Raw genomic sequence first — 19,345 nt, 5'->3', positions numbered from 1 at the left:
TATATATATGTATTTTTAAATTATTATTAACAAATAATATGTTTAGGGAACTTGCAGTAAATTAATTCCTTGGTAGAAGATCCATAAGAATAATACAATTTTTATTTATTTTATCATTTGAAAAGAGCTTTTTGACTTAAATGAACACTAATAATTCTTGTATTATACCAGTTTAAATACCAGTTAAAAATTTTAAATATCAAATTTTTTTTCTCAAAAACCAAAATGTTTTTTATTTTATGCAATGAATTTAGGAAACTCCTAGCCATAAGAACAAAGTGCTTTAACGAGGAATTTAGAAAAGTGGACTAGAAATAAAATACCTAGGAATTTTGAGCCATGTGACAAAGTAGGTGAAGGATTTGTTATTTTGTCCTATTCTCACAACTTCAGTCAGTGAGTCAGTTCTGCTAACCTCTAATATGTTCTCTCAGCATCCCCTTCTAACTGCAAAGGTATCATAAGCTGACCCACAGCCTTGCAAGCACCTCCTATAGTACTAGAAAAAAGCTTCCTCAGTCTTGGACAACATCATGGCAGCTCTTTGTACTAAAACAATGCTCAGTCAATAAACTGAAAAATGGAGGAAGGGCTTATGTTTCGATAGTTGGGTAGCACTCCACTAAGCCTAAGGGACAGAGTCCAGGTACAGCTAGGGATCAGTTTTGTTCCCCTAAAAATAATTTGAGGCACAGACAAGGTATTCGAAGTGTGAATTGCCCAGTCTGGGTAATATCTTTAAGGTACAACCTTTGAATAAGTTGTTATCAAAGGAGAGTGAGTCAGAAAGTGAGCAATAAAGGAGTAAAGAAAAAAAAGACTGAAACTACCAAAGCCGTCAGGAGGAAGAAAACTGAATTAAAGATATTGAGCTTAAATGCACCAACAGGGAAGATATTAATCACAGATGTGGGTATATGGCTTCTAGGTCAGATAAAAAAGTCTAGGCAACCATGAATAAATACTGCTTGAGAAAGGAAAATTAATGATGCAGAAAATCCATGGGTTCCCAAAGAGAGGAAGGAAACATAGGAGGGTATTCCTGGATAATTTGAAAAAGAGAAATAAGAATTATGAAGATAGAATTTGTGGCTCATACAGCAGAAATAATTGGCAGAATAGAAAATTTGTTTCTATAGTGACAAGACTCACCAAAGAAAGGAGAAAATAACTGATTGGAAATGCAAATACAAGTGAAGAGACACAAAACCAGTAACATTAAAAGAAGCCACACAAACAATATATTGATCTTAAATGCTGAGACAACTTAAGGATTTTATGTGTCCCTGAAGGGGAGAACAAGTAAAAAAAACTCTGAATGCAAGCATGATACAAGAAAACTCCTTTCTTCTGAATACAGCAAAGTGCCAATTGAAAGAATCCAGAGATCATCCCCAGGAAGAAAGAAAAAAAGTGCTGCAAACTCCAAGATATAGAGTAGTTAAATTTAACAATTTCTATGACAAATGTAGAGAAAATGGAGCTCAAATGACATAGTACTATTCTATACCTACTTGAAACTACAAAAAGGAATGGAATAATGGGTACTAAAAAGAAAAGAAGTTCAAGATACATATTCTGTAAACCTGAACTTAGCCATTAATGGGAAACAGATGGACATTGAATAAAAAAGAAACACTCAAAAAATTCCTAGAAAGAAAATCAGACCTGAAGAAATATTAGTGACAAATGGAGGAAAATATAAACCCAACTCATAACTTTAAATGTGAATAGATTAAATAATGTAATAAAAAGAGCAACAAATTTGATGAGAAAACAAAATGCCATAATCTCTTGCTTACAGAAAATAGATTTTAATTTTTTTGCTTTTTTGGAGGGGCAATTGGGGTTGTGACTTGCCCAAGGTCACATGGCTAGTAAGTGTTAAGTGTCTGAGGTCAGATTTGAACTCAGGTCCTCTTGTCAGCAGGGCCGGTGCTCTATTCACTGTGCTACCTAGCCACCCGAAGAAGTAGATTTTAAAAACAAAGATAAAACAATAGAAATGAGGACCTAGAAAAATGGTTACTATGCGTGAAATGAAAAATGGGGAGTTATATATAAATGTTATAAAAATACAAAAAAAACACCGCAGGGATAAACAAGGAAACTATATTATGCTATAAGGAACCATAGATGATAAACCAATATTAATATTAAACTTATGTGCTCTAAATGTCTTAGTATCTGCATTCATAAAGAGAAAATTAAGCTACAAGAAGAAAGTAAGACAATAGTGGCAGGGAATTTTAATATCTATCTCAGGTTTGGATAAGACCATAGATAGATAAATAATAGGGAAAATATAGGATGGAACAAATTGCTGGAGAAACTAAAGCTAAAAGATCTTCTAAAGGGAAATTATATATACATATGTATATACACACACATATATCTCCATCTATCTAAAACATTAGGGCACAGAGATATTGCAGACAAATGTAACAAAGCAGCTCTAGTAAATACATCCTTTAAAGACAACAATGAAATAAAGTAATTAAGTTCAAGGACTACAAGTAAAAGACAGACCCAAATGGAAACTTAATAATGAAATACTAAGTAATGAGTGGGTAAAATAACAAATCACAGAAACAATACATATATGAAGAAAATGATAATAATGGAACAACATACCCAGATTTTTGGGATGCAACTAAAGTAGCCCCCAGGGAAAGGAAAATGAACTGAATAAGCATTTTAAAAATTACAAATCCAACAAATCTAAAACAAGCATATAAAGGAGATATTATAACAGCAAAACCTTAAAGAAATGGTAAATTTAAAAGCTGACTCTGAAAAGACCAATAAAATTTATAAATCTTGTCACTATAGAATCAAATTTTCTATTCTGCCAATTAAAAAGCGGGTAGAAAAATAATAAAGTAGCAAAGTAAAATCAACAAAATCAAAGAAGATTAAAAGATTCATTAGAACCTATTATACTGTTATTTGCTAACAAAAAAGAAATAGAAAGTAATATAAAATGTGAGATATCCAAAATAACAGAAGACCAAATAAAGATTTTATATAATTCAATTTCAGAAAAGGAAATAGAACTATGGAGGAATTATTAAAGAAAAATCTTCCAGGTCCTGATGGAGTCAAAAAGAAATTCTATCAAACCTTCTCTCTTTTTTTTTTTTTAGGGGAGAAGGCAAGGCAATTTAAGTGACTTGCCCAAAGTCACACAGCCTAGTTGTGTCAATTGTCTGAGGCGGGATTTGAATCCAGGTCCTCCTGACTCCAGGGCTGGTGCTCTATTCATCTATCAAACTTTAAAAGAGCAATTAGTACCTATACTACACAGATTGTTTTAAAAAATAAAGAAAGCATCGTATCAGATAGATTCCTTTTATAGTCCTAATACCTAAATAACATGGAAGGATGAATCACAGAAAGAACTATAGATCAATATCATGAATGAATATAATTTCTAAATTTTAAGAGTCCTGTCAAACAAATTAATGATTCTTCTAAGAAATCTATTCATTATGATCAAGTTAGATTTATTCCAGGGATTCAGGAATGGTTCAACATTAGGAAAACAATTAGCATAATTCATTATTTTTGTAAATTAGGGACTTTTCTTCTTTGATTTCTTTTGGCCTATGAGTGGTAAAGCTGCATCAGAGGGCATGCACTATTTAGCAACTTTCTGTATAATTCCAAATTGCTTTCCAAAATTGTTACAGCCATTCACAGGTCCACCAATAGTGTATCAATGTGTCTTTTCCCACAGTCCTTCCAACATTGATCACCTGCCTATTTTGTCTTCTATGTCACTCTGATGGGTATGAGATAGAATCTCAGAATTGCTTTAATTTGCATTTCTCTAATTATTAGTGATTTAGAGTATTATTTTCCATAGGGTTATAAATAGCCTGCATTTTTTCTCTTGAATTGTCTGTTCATATACTTAGACCATTTATCAATTGGGGAATGATTAATTTTTTTGTAAGTTTGAATCAGTTTCTTATATAGCTTAGAAATGTGACCTCTGTCAGAGAGCCTTGCTGAATAGATTTTTTCTGCCAGTTGTTTCCCTTTTAATCTTAGTTTGCTATATTTGTATAAAAACTTTTTAATTTTGTGTAATCAGTATTGTCCATTTTGACTTCTGTGATCCTTTCTAATTCCTTATTTGGTCGTGAACTTTTCTTCATTTTCTCCAAGTAATTTTCTCCCTGTTTCTCTAATCTATTATGTGACCTTTTCTATCTAGGACACATACTCATTTGAATCTTATCTTGGTTTGATGTGTGAGGTGTTGGTCTAAATCTAATTTCTCCCATGCTGCTATCCAATTTTCCTAGCATTTTTGTGTGTGTGTGTCAAATAGTGAATTCTGATCCAATAATTAGGGCCAAATACTAAGGTACCAGATATATTTGCTTCTGTATGTTGTATATCTAATGTGTTCCAATGAACAATCTTTATTTTTAACCAGCACTAAATTGTTTCAAAGTAATTATTGCTTTGTAGTATAGTTTGAAATCTCACCACTAGACCCCTTTTGTTCCCATTTTCTTTCATTATTTCTCTTGAAATTCTTGACCTTTATTTCCTCCATATGAATTTTGTCATTTTTTCTAGTTCCAGAAAGTAAACCTTTAACAATATGATTGATATGAAATTGAGTGAGCAAATTAGGTAGTATTGCCACTTTTATTGTATTATTGCCTTGTCCTTCCAATGAGCAATCTGCATTTTCCCTATTATTTAGGTTTCTTTTTATTTCTGTAAATAGTTGCTTGAAGTTTCCTTTATATAGTCCTTGCATATATCTTAAAAAGTAAACCAAAGTATTTTATATATTATGTAGTAATTTAAAATGGAATTTGTTTTTATTTATTCCTGTGGATTTTATTAGTATTATTTAGTCATGCTGATTGTTTTTGTGGATAAACAGCTACTGCTGCTGCTAGCTTCTGAACCTTCAACATTCTTGGTACATCATTCAGGGCCTTTTTACCTGGGAATGCTGCTCCTGTGCAGGTTCCCTTTTCAGTCTATGCTAGACCTATTGACTTGGTGAAGAGCCCAGATGAACAGTGGAATAATTCATAGTCATCAACATTATGCTCCATAACTAATGTCTTGGGGACTATCTGGGGAGAGAAAGGACACTGAGGCCCTGTAGTTCTGGAGTTATGAATTCTCTTGGCCATATGTATTCTCTGCATAGGTGCCTCACTACAACTGTACCTTAAGTTGGTATCTACCTGCCCCTCCTCCCCTCCCATCCACTCCAGTGTCTGGGAATATTTTTGGGAAGGAGTTCTCCTAGTGTTGGGGAAAATCCTTTATAACTACTATTCTTGCTATGCCACTTGCTAAAGTAAATACCTTTGCTAAGGAACTGAGTCCACTGGCTGATTGTTAAGGAGAAGTCTACTGATGGGAGCTCATGAGCTAGTTTTAGGAAGACAGTCACTTAAAAGATTACTCCCTACAACTCTGAAAGTAGATCTTTCTGGGGACCCAGCCTGCCAGAGCCAGTGTACAGTGGCTGAGTAGAGTGGGCAGAGTGTTTTAGAGCCAACTTGAGTTGACTTGTGAGAGATAATTGTCAAATTTTCAGGGTGTACATTTACAATCTTGGAAATCAGCAAACACTACAAATTAGGACTTGATCCATTGTCTTGTTGACTATCTAGACTTAATAAAGTGATGCAGAATATGTTAATAATGCAAGATAAGATTAGAATAGTGTATATATAGATATTTTTTTGAGAGCTGGTTGTTAAACATTTACCAGCCTCAATACAGGTTACATTAAGTTTGTCCTTTACCTGGTCTAATTGTTTTGTATGTGTTCCCTTCCCTTTTTTCTCATTTTCTATGGCAATAGTGAGTCCTTGAAACTTTACTTGAAATTATTAGTTTTAAACAAGTTTCCTCTCAAAAGATTACTCCACTCCCCCATCTAACCTATTTAGTGTTTGGATTTTAATTATTATTCCCATTGGTTATTTGTTTGCTTTTCTGTATACTCTTCTCATTCTGAGTGATACCTCCTCTGTGAAGCCTTCCTTTAACCCCTTAAAATTTTACATTGCTCCTCCCTCTTTAAAATGGGGATTATACTACTTATCCAATATAATGCTATGCTAAATTTGGGTTGATTACTTAATATTCAGCCCTAAATTTTATGAGTGTGCCATCAGGTATGAGAATAAAAAGTTAATTCTAAGTTTCTTTAAATTATCATGTTTTATTTTGCTTTTTCTTCACAGCATGCTCTCAGTGAACTTTGACTTAATACCACATTTTCCCATGCAGTTACTTATCTTTTGCCTTTTTTTTTGCGGTCAGTAACCTCAGCTAGGTGGCCAGGACCTTGATATATGCTAAGCAAGGGAGCAATTCCTTTTTTTTTTTTAATAAAATCAAGTTATTTTAATAGAATTTATGTAGTTTTTATTATAGAGGAAATATGGAACACAAATGGGATAAGATCTTGTTTTTAAAGAGTGTTTCCTACATTAACAAGGGTTTGTTGTAAAAATGTCTAACCTCATTTTTCATGAATACCTGCTGATATGTGTGTGTATCTGAGTAAAATCATACAAAGAAAAATATATTCTGGTTCACTTCTTAAGTTTGCTGCTATGTTTTCTCCTTTTCCCAATTTTAAGAGACACCTAATGGAACAGAGAGCCAGAAAACTAGAATTTTAATCTCCTTTTTTTAACCTTTTTGGCTTTAGCTCCCTCATTTGTAAAATGGAAGGGTACTAGGATGATCTCTAAGGTGCTTCCCAGCACTAATTTCCTATGTTTCAATGCATTTTGTTGAGTAAAGTTAAGGATTTTTTTAATTTAAATTTTAAGATATCAACTAATAGAGATTAATGCTCAGAAAAAGGTTGTAGTCTTTTTCATTTTTGCTATTTTTGAAGAGCACTGATGAAAGCTTACTTTATCGTTAATTATTCAGAGCACAAATTATCTATTCTATACCTTCCTCTCAACAACAAAAACTACAAAACATTCAAGGAATTCTGGCGTCAGTTTACTTTAAGATCATTTCAGGGCTTTCTTGAACACCTCCACCAGGGGGCAGAAAGTGGAAGACAAGGTGAAAAAATGTATATACAGAAAGCCTTCTCAGCAGTTGCAAATTCACTGAATTCATGGGATCCTATATAGAGGACTGAAAGGGACCTTAGAGGATATCTTGCACCACCCAGGAATGCCAATAAGATGTCACCTCATACCACCTCATCTCCCCAATTTGTGCTTTTGTATTGGCTGTCCCCAAGCTTGGGAAGCTCTCCTTGAGCCTCTTAGAATTCCTAGGATCCTAGGTTCAGTTTATGCACCACCTTATATGTGAAGTTTTTCTTGATCAGTTGCCCCCAATTATCTTATGACTATTTTACATTTAGATAGGACCTTGGGTTTGCAAAGCACACCTTTTATCCCCACAACAACCCTGGAGGTAGGTGCTACAGCAGTTAAGGGACTTGCCCAGAGCCACACAACTCATTTGCCTCTGAAGTCAAAATTTGAGGTCTCTCTGACTCCAATTCTAGCACTCTATCCACTTTGCCACCTAGGCGATGAACAATTTGTTTCAGCCTCACTCCATTTAAGCTTTTGTTTTTGCATTGCATTGCAGAAAGTAATGCCACAGTGTCTGGCCCATAGCAGTAGGCATACTCAATAAATGCATATCGTTTTAGTTTTTATTTTTAGCACCTTTTGCATGTTGGTGGCATTGGTTTTGTATTTCTTTCTTTCTCATTACTGTAAATCTTTGATCCCTAAAACCAAATTCATGGCCACATCCTGAAACCTCCAATACTCTCAGAATGTCAAGGAAAGCAATAATTTAATGTGTTTGAAATAATTACTCGCCCATACTTATGTGATCACACCGTGAGACGGATGTCAGAAACAGTACTGAAAAACTGAACTCCAATGATCTTCGGAAGAATAGGAGTTTGGTGAATCTGCAGATTCACTAAATTTAGGAATTACAGAGAATTGGGTAATGGATACTTCTCCGAAAAGTTAAGTACGCAAAATCTTGTTTTTACAAATTGAGAGCAGTTCGATGGGATTTATACAGTAGTAATCGGGATCCAGGCAGAACCACTAAAAAAAAAAAATGGGTTAGACTAGGTAGTTAGTTCCCTTGTTACACAGCTGAAGCTGCTTACACCTTATGCTAATTATGCCCTAAAGCACATCATCGAATTAATTCCTCTGGATTTAAAATGCTCTGCTTCTAATTGCCCCTGTTACTGCTGGTGCCTGCCGTTACTTGGCTGATTTGCCTAAGCTAGTAAGCTGCCACTAAATCAAGAAGTTCGTGCTCGGGTTGCGAATTGGACTGGGGATGGGGGGCGGGGGGGTGGAAGAAGAGAGCGTTATTGCAGAAAAGAGTTGGTAGGGACAGTTTATAGAGCAGAAAGTAATTCTTTCCTCCACCCACGAGCTACATATCTCATGTCTTCTCAGCCTCAACTTCCACCCCTTCAGCACTGTGATGCTGTCCCTGGGGTTTGCAGAGGTCCTGTGAGTTTGGGGATAACCTCTTAGTCTTCTTTCTGCCCGTGGAGTAGAAGTGGGGAGTTTGAGATTTGTTCTTTTAGTCATTATAGGTGGAGCTCAATGTGGGAGGAGAAAAAGGAGTATCTCAGATGGGGGGGGGGGGAAAAAAAAAAAATATGGCCCCACCAACCCCCCCCCCCCCCCCCCCCCCCCGGCTGCTCAGCACGTGCCTTTTTAAAGGCGATAGATAACGCAGTAGTGGTTGGTCTGCCTCTTCCAGTGGCTTGGAGGGGGTGGAAGAGAGTCGGAAGGAAAAAGTGAAGAGACGCATTAAGGCGCGCGCGAGGGAGCATGTTCTCCATGAAACAGTTCCCTGCCCTGCCTCCAGAAGAGCGCTACCGGCAAGTCCTGGCCCAGCCTGAGCGGGTAAGGGCCGATATCCCCGAAATGGCTGTAGTTACTCCCAAGCCAAACACCCTGGGGATGGGGCTGCCCAGCCGTCTCCAGGGGATGAGCTCTAGGGGTCCTGCAGAGCTGGTCCAGCATCCCTCCGAGGCCCTTATCATCTCTCTTCTCTTGGCTGGGCATTCTTCTCAACTGGCTTTCTCCCCACTGTCCAGGGTGTCTGGGGTGGGGGGAGGGACAAAAGAACGGTTTCTTGAGGTTTTAGGGAAGGGGATGGGGTCCTCGGGGAGGAAGGTGTCGGGGGATATTTCGGTCTTTACCTTTTCCCCACTTGCGGTGGATGCCTACTCTTGTAGGCTACCCTGGTTCAGCTCGACGACTTTCACCTTCCAAGGTAGGGCTGTCTGAGTCCCGGCTAGCTGAGCGCGGGGGCGGCTGCTTACCCGTGTTTTTGCGTACCTGGGGCCCGGCAGTTGGTCTTCTAGCATCGGCCTTACTTGTGCGGGGTGGGAAACTCACTTCGTTAAGTCTGCACTTCTGCTGAGAGCCCTCAGGAGAGCAAGTCTGGAACTGAGCTGTCACCCTACAAGGTTGCCTCTGGGGAGTTCTCACCGTTCCAGATTTACCCTGCTCTTCTGCCCCTCTCCCAAGCGGGGTAAAACTCAGCCAGTCGCGCTCCCAGGTCCTCACCGTCCCCTCAGCGAGCTGCCTTTCCCGGCCGGCCGCTGCCAGGGACGCAGGTAAGAAGGTTCTCCACTGTCCGGTATCTCCACCACTTTCGGGAGCGCAGCCTCGCTTCTGCTACAGGCAAGAGTTTGTCACCGAAGGTCCTGAGCTGCCCCGGGCCACTCCAGGACAGAGCCACTCTCAGCCCCAGAGAGTTTACGAAGGTTAGGCATGGGAACTCCCAGGACTGTGGTTGCCACTTGCGCTGGAGAGCCAAGGATGGAGAAGAGAGAGACTGTGGGCAAGGGGAGGGGGTTAGACCAAAAGGAACATTTTAAACACTGCAGGCTGCCTGCCAGCGGCGGTTCCTTTCCTTGACTCTCCATTACTGTCCCTTCTTTCCCTCCGTCCGCCGGTGGTCCCAGCTGCGGGCAAAACTCCTCTCTGGGCCCTTTGTGCGGTGCAGGCCGATGACTTTATTTGCACTTGTTGCATAGGGAATGACCGGCTTTTTGAGAGTCACCTTCCGCACTTTTTCCCGACAGCTTGCAATCCTTAGACCAGTCTGGGTCGGAGATACAAGGGTATTTGCCAGACTATTCGGAGAACGCTCTTCTTACACGAGAAACTTCGGGGGGGTCGGGGATCAAGGGGGGATAAATGGAAAGCTCAAGTAGCTTGGGGGCGGGGGAGAAGAGTGAGATGGGGAGAGAGGAAGGAATCTGGGTTCCCCTTCTTGGTTGTTTGGTTGCTTTTCTGCAGTAATGCGCAGCTTAGGGCACCAGGGAGCAGAGCTTGGTAAGGCATCCCCAATAGGCAACAGAGGGTTCTAAGCCACAAGTTTTTTTTTTTAGCTTACGTATTTCTGAAGAGCCCAAACCTTAGCTGAGGTCCTTGGAATAGTAGGACTTTTTAAACAGAGGTTTTAATTTTTAATCTCAAGAGTCCAGTGCATTGTCCTCACAAGAACTGATTATGTAGTTTCATTTTTCGTAGAGAGAATTAGCACAGATTTTTCCAAAAATAAGTAAATAAATAGATTGCGTTTGTTTATTAAACACTCTTTTCCGAACTATGTAAGGGACTTAAATTTTTTTTTTTTTTTTTCAGAAAGGTAAGGTACTAGTCCTTTGAGAGTTAACAATTTAAATGTTAGCACTAACATTACTCCTGTCCTGGCTCAATCACCAACTAGCGTGGGCTCCTGGAAAGGCAGTTCACTTTCTCTACCTGTTTCTTCAGTTGTCAATTGAGAAGGTTGGACTACATGATTTCAGAGGGTCGTTTCAGCTCCCACATCCCATAATCTCTGGTTTGCCCAAATAACAAGAAAGGAAGAAGAGACTAATTTTACAATTAAAAAAAATGCCCAATAAACCAAAATTTGTTAATTTCTTAAGTACTACTACTAACAAGAAAAGCTTGTTACCAAGTAAGTTTGTTGTAAAAACTCTGCCAAGATATACCCTGGGAGTATTTTCTCTACACTAATTATTTTGAACTATCTTGGGAAAGTTTGACTGTGAAAACCAGATGAACTTTGAATCCCAGAGAAGTGAATTTTTTCTTTTTTGTTGGCTAAAGACTCCTGGAGAGACTTATTTTTAAAAGTCAAATCCATTATTAAGGTAGAATGGATGATGCTGGTACACTTAATCTACTATTCATCCTCTTCCCCATCTCTAGAGCCAGTTTGCATTTTAGACTTGATTGAGTCAGGTTATTATTGTGCTTAGATTGTAACTTCCTTCTTTATAGAACTTCAATGACTTGCCTGAGGGATGGCAGAACTGGGGTTTGAACTCCAGTTTTCTGATTCCAAGACAACCATCCTTTTCAAAGCTCTACTTTTCTTTCCTTAGGGTCATAGACTGGGTGGGGAACCTGTGGCCTTAAAGCCATATTTTGTGGCCTCACAAATTTGTTCTGAGGGCCGGACTTGAGGACCTAAAAGGCCACATACCACCTCAAGGCTGAAGGTTCTGTACCCCTAGTCATATATCTTAGATGTAGAACTAGAAGGCTCTTAGAAGCTATCAAGTCCAAACCCCTCATTTTACAGATGAGGAAAATGAGGAACAGAAGTAAAGTGATTTGTCCAGGCTCACAAAGGTAGTATCTCTGGTGGAATTTGAACCCGAGGTCAGCCTATCTCCAAATCTAGCATTTTATCTGCACCAGTATATTTCCTCCCTCCCCCCATAAAAACAAACCCACCCTTGATATTTGGAGAAATGAGGATTGGTATTTAGAGATCAGGAACCCTTTATATTAGATGAATTCTGAATTTGCTTGAGAATTTCACCAAGAGCTGACACTTTCTTAAGGAGGTACTTTCTTTTCTGTCAAACATGAGTGCCTGTTATAGGCCCAGGAATATGTTAAGCATTCTTTTTTTTTTAATTTTTTATTTTTAAGCAATCGGGGTTAAGTAACTTGCTCAAGGTTACACGGCCAGTTATTTCTGGGTGTGCTGCTGAGTGTCTGAGCCCGGGATTCGATCTCCAGGTTGTCCCAACACTGGAGCCGGTGCTCTTACTTGCTGTGCTACCTGGCCGCCCTATGTTAAGCATTCTTGAACAAGCTCCCTTCTTCATTTTACTTTGTCAAATGAGGAAAGAAAAACTAATTTGTAGAGGAAACTAATTTCTTTTTTTTAAATTTAAAACAAATCATTGATATAATTAAAAAAAATGTTTTCCCCTATATTCCTTCCCTTCTGAGAGAGCAGGCCCAAATAACAAATAATATTTTCAAAGACAAAAACAGCAAGAAGGGGAAAAAATCAGCATCAATATAACAGAAAAGACTGAAAATATATGCAATGCACTTAACACAAAAACTAGCCTTGTGACCTTGGGCAAGTCACTTTACCCCATTGCCCTACCTTCCCTCCCTCCAAGAAAAGCAAAAAATATGTATGTATGCAATGTACTACAGCTGCAGACTTTTTGCCTCTGCAAATGAGTGGGGTGGGAGTGGCTGTTCCTATCTCTTCTTCTGAACCATTCTTGTTTTGGGGATTTTTGCAATATTCACTTTTTATTTTTTTTTCTTCTGGTTTGTTCTATTTACATTATTGTAATAATCTGGTATTTTTTGAACTCTGTTTACTTTGCATCAATTCATGTAGATCTTTCTGTACTTCTCTGTATTTACAATTATCTAATTATCACAATTTCTAAATACAGTTATATTCCATTATATTCAAGTACTACAATTAGTTTAGTTATTGTTTGTTTCCATTTCTTTGCTCTCACAAAAAAGTTATAAGTATTTTGTTATATGTTTCAGTCAACTAGCATTTATTGAACTCCTGTTGTGTGCTGTGAGAACTTTGTTCTTTTTAATGAGCTCCTTAGGGTATAAGCTAAGTAGTAGAATCTCTGGGTCAAAAGATATGGGCATTTTAGTCACTTTATTTGCATAATTCCAAATTGTCTTCCATTGCAATGGGAAAATGGTACAATACAAAGCTCCACCAACCAGGTACTAGTATACCTATATTTCCCCCCATACCCCAACATTGGCTATTCTCATCTTTTGTCATTTTTGCCAATTTGCAGGGTTTGCAGTAAGATCTCAGGGTTGCTTTGATTTGCAATTCTCATTAGTGACTTGGAGCATTCCTTTATGTGATCATTAATGCTTTTCAGTTCTTTAAAGAGTGGTTTAAATCCTTTGGCCACTTACCTATTGGGGAATGTTTTTATGTATCTTAGATACAAAACTATTTTCAGAGAAATTTGACATAAAGATTCCTCCCCCTCCCACCCCAATTTGATTGCTTTCCTTATTTTAAGCATGTTGCTTTTTCTGGGCAGAACCTTTTTAGTTTGACATAATCAAAGTTGCCCATTTTATCCCTTGTAATTGCTTTTATACCTTTTGGGGTTATAAATGCGGGAGAAACTAATTTCAATGACAGTACAGAGAATATACTCCAAGAAAAGTTTTCTTTGCCATCTAAAAAATTAAGACAAAAATTCTTTTTTTTTTCTTTTTAAAGAACCCAGATCTGAGGGAATTGATGGGAATGAGGAAGTTTTAGTTGTTTGCAGAATGAAACATTGAGGTTTTGTTCAGACCAACACATCTCAAATCCACATAGCCCAACTTATGTGTTTTTTGCATTAGAAATGTTACTGCTATTAGGAGAAGCAAGTGTAGCAAGTAAGTTCCAGCTTGCTCTCCCAGCACCAGACTAGTTGTACCTGCCTCTCAGAGCCATAGGGTACCTTGAGGAGCTACAGGGTGGGGTTCTCTTTTCAGTACTGCTATTGGCTTTATCTGCCAATATGCTGTTTCCCCATTGTTAGGGGCCAGTGACTCGCCACTGTTCCACTTACCAAGAGATATTTACTTCAAATATATAGCAAGAACAAATCCTCAATACTTTGAGGATGTACTTTCTCCTACCCCAGCTCAGGCTGTGGTGGGTTAGGATGGGGAATAGATTCAAAGGCAGGCTCAGTTCCTACCTGGAGTCTGCCCTACCAAAGCCAGATGCAGTGAGACAGCTGGGTGATGAGTCATGACTATCGCTGTGGGCCTAGATCTCAAATGTCACTCTTGGAGGTCCCTCATTGGTCCTCAACATATTGGTGCTGTTTTGGCAGCAAACCTGTGGACTCTAACCCCTAGGTTCCTGTGACTCACTTTTCCAGTCATCCAAAACTTCCAAGGTTAGACTCTGCTGCCTTCAGCTAGGACAGAAAAGAACAAACATAGAAGCTAAGCTAAGGACTAAATGATTTTCATTGAACCAAATGGTCTCAAAAGAGAGAAGGCTCCAGGCCTTTCTCCTTATCATATGGCCTTGCTGGATGCCATGAGTGAATTGCTTTGTCTTCTAAGATCTAATGAATCAAAAGAAAATTGCTGGGAGACTAAGGTCTTTTAAATGCCTCCTCATCTAATCAAACTCCCCTCCCCCCAATTAATTGTATGCTTAGCCAACCACTACCAGAATGTCCATACATTGTCCACATTCTGTCCAAGGTACGTTGTATAGATGTCATGATTCTATTGGAAGCACACTCCATAGCCTCTCCATTTGGAAAGATAGCCAAGAGCCATGCACATCTTCTTCCTCTGCCTCTTTTCCCTCCTCCCTCCCTCCATCACTCTCTCCCTTCCCAGTCCAATTACTCAAGGAATGAGGGAAATAGAAAGAATAGCACATTTGGAATCGAAGGACCTGGGTTCCATTATCATGTTCCATCCCAGCTCTATATCTTTGGACCTCTGAAATGAAGGAAGACATAACCTGATATCATGGATAGAGAGCTGGTCTCAGAGCCAGGGAAATCAGGGATCACATTCTGACTCTGACACATACTGATTGTGTCACCCTGGCTGCTCATTTAATGTCCCAATGCTCCAGTCAACTAGTAACGGGACGGATGCAGTGAAAGTGGCAACCAGCACTGACAAAGGGATTTTCCTTATTTGGGAGTTCTCTATATCAGTGAGACACAGAACCAGTTTTCATCTTATAAAGTAGAAGAGAAGAGATGAAAAGAACAAATAGGGAGTATGAAAAGAAGAGGAAGAGGTGATGTTGGAGAAAGAAATTACAGAGATCTACAAAAGCTATTCTTGCAAAGTTAGGTGATGTGGTCATCTCTGTGTGAGCAGTGTGTTCTGGAAAGCATTTACATTTTAGGGTATTTAAAAGGCCATTTCCACCACCACACTCCCCCCGCCCCCCTCCGGCCATGTCACTGTGAATAGTCTGTTTTAACTTAGGAAAGAATACAGTTACTGACACAGAGCTATCTTTGGTTTCTCTAAAGCAGTATAGCATGACTAAAGTTTTAATATCTATGATGTATTACAGTTATTTGTATGCGTCAAGGATGTAAGCACCCTTGAGGATAGAGATGGTTCTTTCATTTTTGTTCACACTATAGAGCCTAGAAATGTTGCTGTTATAAATGTAGGTCGAATTCAATATTTATCTCATACTCGTGGACTTTTTGTTTTGAATATGCCATCAAAAAGGCTTTGATTTTCCATAGTGCAACTGCTTTTATTGTGTTGAGTTCTGTGGGATAGATGTGGTCAGACTTTGACCAGATCATCTGTGGCAAATGTCTGGAAAGTTTTCTAAATCATTAATTTCTTACTAAACGTTTAAAGTACAGAAATTTGTGGATAGGAAGAGAATTGGATTTTTTTTCCCTATTACTATCATGTTAAATTTAATATACATTTTAAACAACTGTAATCAAAGGGCAGCTAGGTGGTGGAGCAGATAGAGTGCCAGGCCTGGAGCTGGAAAGACTCATCTTCCTAAGTTCAAATCTGTCCTTAGACTGTGTGACCCTGGGCCAGTCTCTTAACCCTGTTTGCTTCAGTTTTTCATCTGAAAAGTGAACTGGAGAAGGAAATAGCAAACCATTCCAGTATCTTTGCCAAGAAAACCCCAAATGAGGTCATGCTCTGAACCAACAGCAAGGCTCCCAGACTTCTGCAACAACAGGACTGTCCTTCACCAGTGGACAAATCTGGCAAAACAACATCAAAACAGACAGACAAAGTACCAGCATAACAGCCATGCCTCCTCAGTCCTTGGCAGCTCTGCGTGGCAGCTCTCAAAAGTCCTGGGCAATTCAAACTGGCCTTCTGCAATCCTCTCAGTCTCTCTCTGCCTCCACGATGCTGCTTCCAAAAAGTTCTTCTGCCTCTCTCCTGTGTCTCTCCAAATCAATGTCACCAGCTCCTCCCAGTTCAACCCTCTCTTTTCAGGTCAACAAGTCCATCCCACAAGTGGGATTAACAAGCTCTGGGTTTTAACACAATCAAACCAAAAACCAAGCCAATATAGGGGAATCTTTAAATTCGATTACTATTACACCATTCCAGTATCTTTGCCAAGAAAACCCCAAATGAGGTCATGGAGTAAGATGCAGTGGGAAAAAAATGACTGAACCAAATGAATCAAAGTTCATAGTTTCATATATATTGCCTTTTTGTGTTTTTTTTTTTGTTTACTGACATGTTTCTTGATCATAGGATCACATGGCTTTAGATCTAGAGCTGTTTAAGTGACCTCATAAGCTATCTAGGTTGCCCCCCCCCCCTTATTTTGGGGGGGGAGTTGTATTGCTCTCTTAATTTTTTAAAATTTTGAATCTAAACACTAAGGAAAACATTTCCACATTCACTGTAGAATAAAAATACCATTTTCTCTGAAACCTTGAATCTTCATTTCACATCATTTGCTTTTAAAAAAAAAGCACATAAAATATTTTACACATTACTTTAAAAACTCTCCTTGTCTGTGTTTCCTTCTGAACTTCCTTCTGTGCATTAGAAATTTTCAATGATCTTTTTCCTATAATGATGACATTGCTATCTCCTCCAATTTAAAAAGAGAAAAAAATCCATTGTATAAAAATCAATCAAGCAAAATAAATCTACACAGTGGATTTTATTTTTAAAATATGTCACTTTTTGCACTTGGTGTCCACCTTGTCAGGTGGGTAACATGAATCGCCACATGTAGTCATTATACTGACTGGCATTCTTAAATCTTTCAAAGTTGTTTTTCATAATGGTGTTGCTGCCTTTGTATAAATTGTTCTGGTTCTGTTCTTTTCACTCTGCATCAGTTAACCAGGATTCTTTAAAATCATCTCTTTTGGCATTTTTTTTATGGAGCAAAAACATTCCATTGTATTAATGTACCATAATTTTTCAACCATTTTCCAGTTGTCTAGGGTAATCTAAGCTCCCCCACCCCCCTTAGATTGTAGTTTCTTGATTTTCTTCTGTACCCCATCCCCACCTCTTCCCCTTTCAGGATCAGAAAGTTTGTTGGTCTTAGGAATATATCCTCTCTAGTATTACACTCTTTCTTACCACTTTTACCCCTCTATCAGATTTTTTTTCCAGCTGAGTTTGATGCATTTCTACAACAGACTGCGAATGTGTGGGCATTCGACCTTTATGGTCTGTTTCAGAGGAGAGTCAGGTTCCTCTAATGCCTACTCCAACCTCTTTATATTTTCGCATACTTCTCATGTACTGCAGTTATAAAAAATAACAAATACCACCCCTACTAACTTTCTACATTAGTATATTCTTTTTGCTCTATCTTTTATTTCCCTTCTTTAAAACTTCAGAAAAGAGCCAATTGATCCTTAGGATTTAAAAAAAAATTAACTCCCTCAATAGTGTTGAAATTTTTTTTTTTGGGGGGGGGAGGCTTTTGTTTCTTTGAAATTTCTGTCTTAACAATGAAATATGGAATGAATACTGTGCCTGGTTATTAAAAAAAATTAAAATGTTTTTCAATCAATGAAAATCTACTTCCCCCCAACACGCCTTCTTACTGAAAAAGAAAGGAAAACAAAACCTCTGTAACAAACAGCGTGGTTTGGCAGGAGGAAATGAGGTTTTTTGTTTCTTTTTAAAACCTTACATTTTAAATTGACTGTTTTAATCTCTTATTCTGTAGATTGTTTTTTAATTGCAGTTTTTATGTTCCATGAGTGCTTATTGGATTTTCAAATCCTGAAACTGCTTTACGTTTGGCCTATAATAGCTCTGATGTAGCCTGTTTTCTCTGAGACTCTTTAAGCAGAGGAACAGCTGCTGATCTGCATTGTGGAGGGAGTTTACTCACTCCAGAGTTCCTGACACTGAGGAAACCATAGGTCTGGTTGAAAAAGGGGGAAGGAGTGGATTATGAAGACAGAATGTTCCAGGAAAGTTTGGAGTGGTGAGTACTAACAGTTGTGTGGACCAGGGAGAGATGGATGAAGAAGGTGACAGCTGATCTTATATGAAAAATGAAGAATTTGAAAGATGAAGATGAGGAAGCAGGCATCCATTTCAGACATGGGGGAAGGTTGGTTCAAGTGCATAAGGATAATTGTCATGTCAAGTGTGGGGAGCAGTTTATGCAATTTGGAGGAATGTGGAATTTGGTTGGGAAAGTGGTTTGGAGTCATACTGTGAAAGCCTGAAATGCCAACTATAAGGAGTTTGTATTTCATCGTAGAGGCAAAGTGGAGATTTCTGAACAGAGGAGTAAGATGGCAAGGCTTGTAAATGAAGAAGATGATTGTGGTAGCTGCATGATGGGTGGAGTACAGAAGGCAGATACAGGGGAAGGGGAGACCAATTAGGAAGTGAGTGCAGCATTTCGTTATGGTGGTGATTGCAGCAAGGCAATCTCTTTGTTACTATTTCATTCCCATAGCAGGTTTTCCAAACTTTTTCATCTCCCCTAAAATCTTCAGTTTTTGGCATCCCTTTCCCCTTACCTCCAACAAGTTGAAACTCTTGTCACATATTTCATTGAGAAAATTGAGGCCACTCACCAAGAGCTCTCTTTCTCCTTCTTACTCATCTAATTTCGCTCAGATGTCTTCCTCTTCTATCTCCTTCTATCTGTCACAAAGAGGTGACTGCTCTTGGTCCCATTCTGTCCTCTTTTATTGAGCAAATTAATGAGCTCTTTTATCTCTGTTGTTTCATTAACGTTCAGTCCTTGTCTACGGCATCCTTGGCCTTGGATCACTCTAACCATCTCAAGCCTTATTCTTACTTATTACTGAACAATAACAATAAAAAAGTCCAGAAAATCATGAAACCCACACTCACAGAGTCTGCTACACATCTGTTACATAATCTCAGCTGAACTCTGAATGATACAAGGCAATCCTTTTGTATCTCCATAACTTATTTACTATCTCACTCGCCACAGTAGCTTTTCCAAACCTTTTCATTTCTCCTCAAGCCCCCCCCCCTCTCCTCCC

At 38.6% G+C, this 19,345-nt stretch overlaps 1 protein-coding gene across 1 annotated transcript in view; it reads left to right on the top strand.

Annotated features, from left to right (window-relative positions):
• Positions 1–8,807: 8,807 nt before the first annotated feature.
• Positions 8,808–19,345, top strand: part of CORIN (corin, serine peptidase) — a 234,978-nt gene continuing 224,440 nt past the window's right edge. The window contains exon 1 of the mRNA XM_069105180.1: positions 8,808–8,927. Coding sequence (XP_068961281.1) covers positions 8,853–8,927 — 75 coding nt within the window. The 5' untranslated portion in view covers positions 8,808–8,852. The remainder of the gene's footprint in view (positions 8,928–19,345) is intronic.

The sequence above is a fragment of the Petaurus breviceps genome, unplaced genomic scaffold (genome assembly GCF_028583685.1).
Source record: "Petaurus breviceps papuanus isolate PSGF00001 unplaced genomic scaffold, PetGlider_PUasm1.0 76, whole genome shotgun sequence".
Taxonomy (NCBI): Eukaryota; Metazoa; Chordata; class Mammalia; order Diprotodontia; family Petauridae; genus Petaurus; species Petaurus breviceps.
This window is presented reverse-complemented; position numbering and strand designations above follow the sequence as displayed.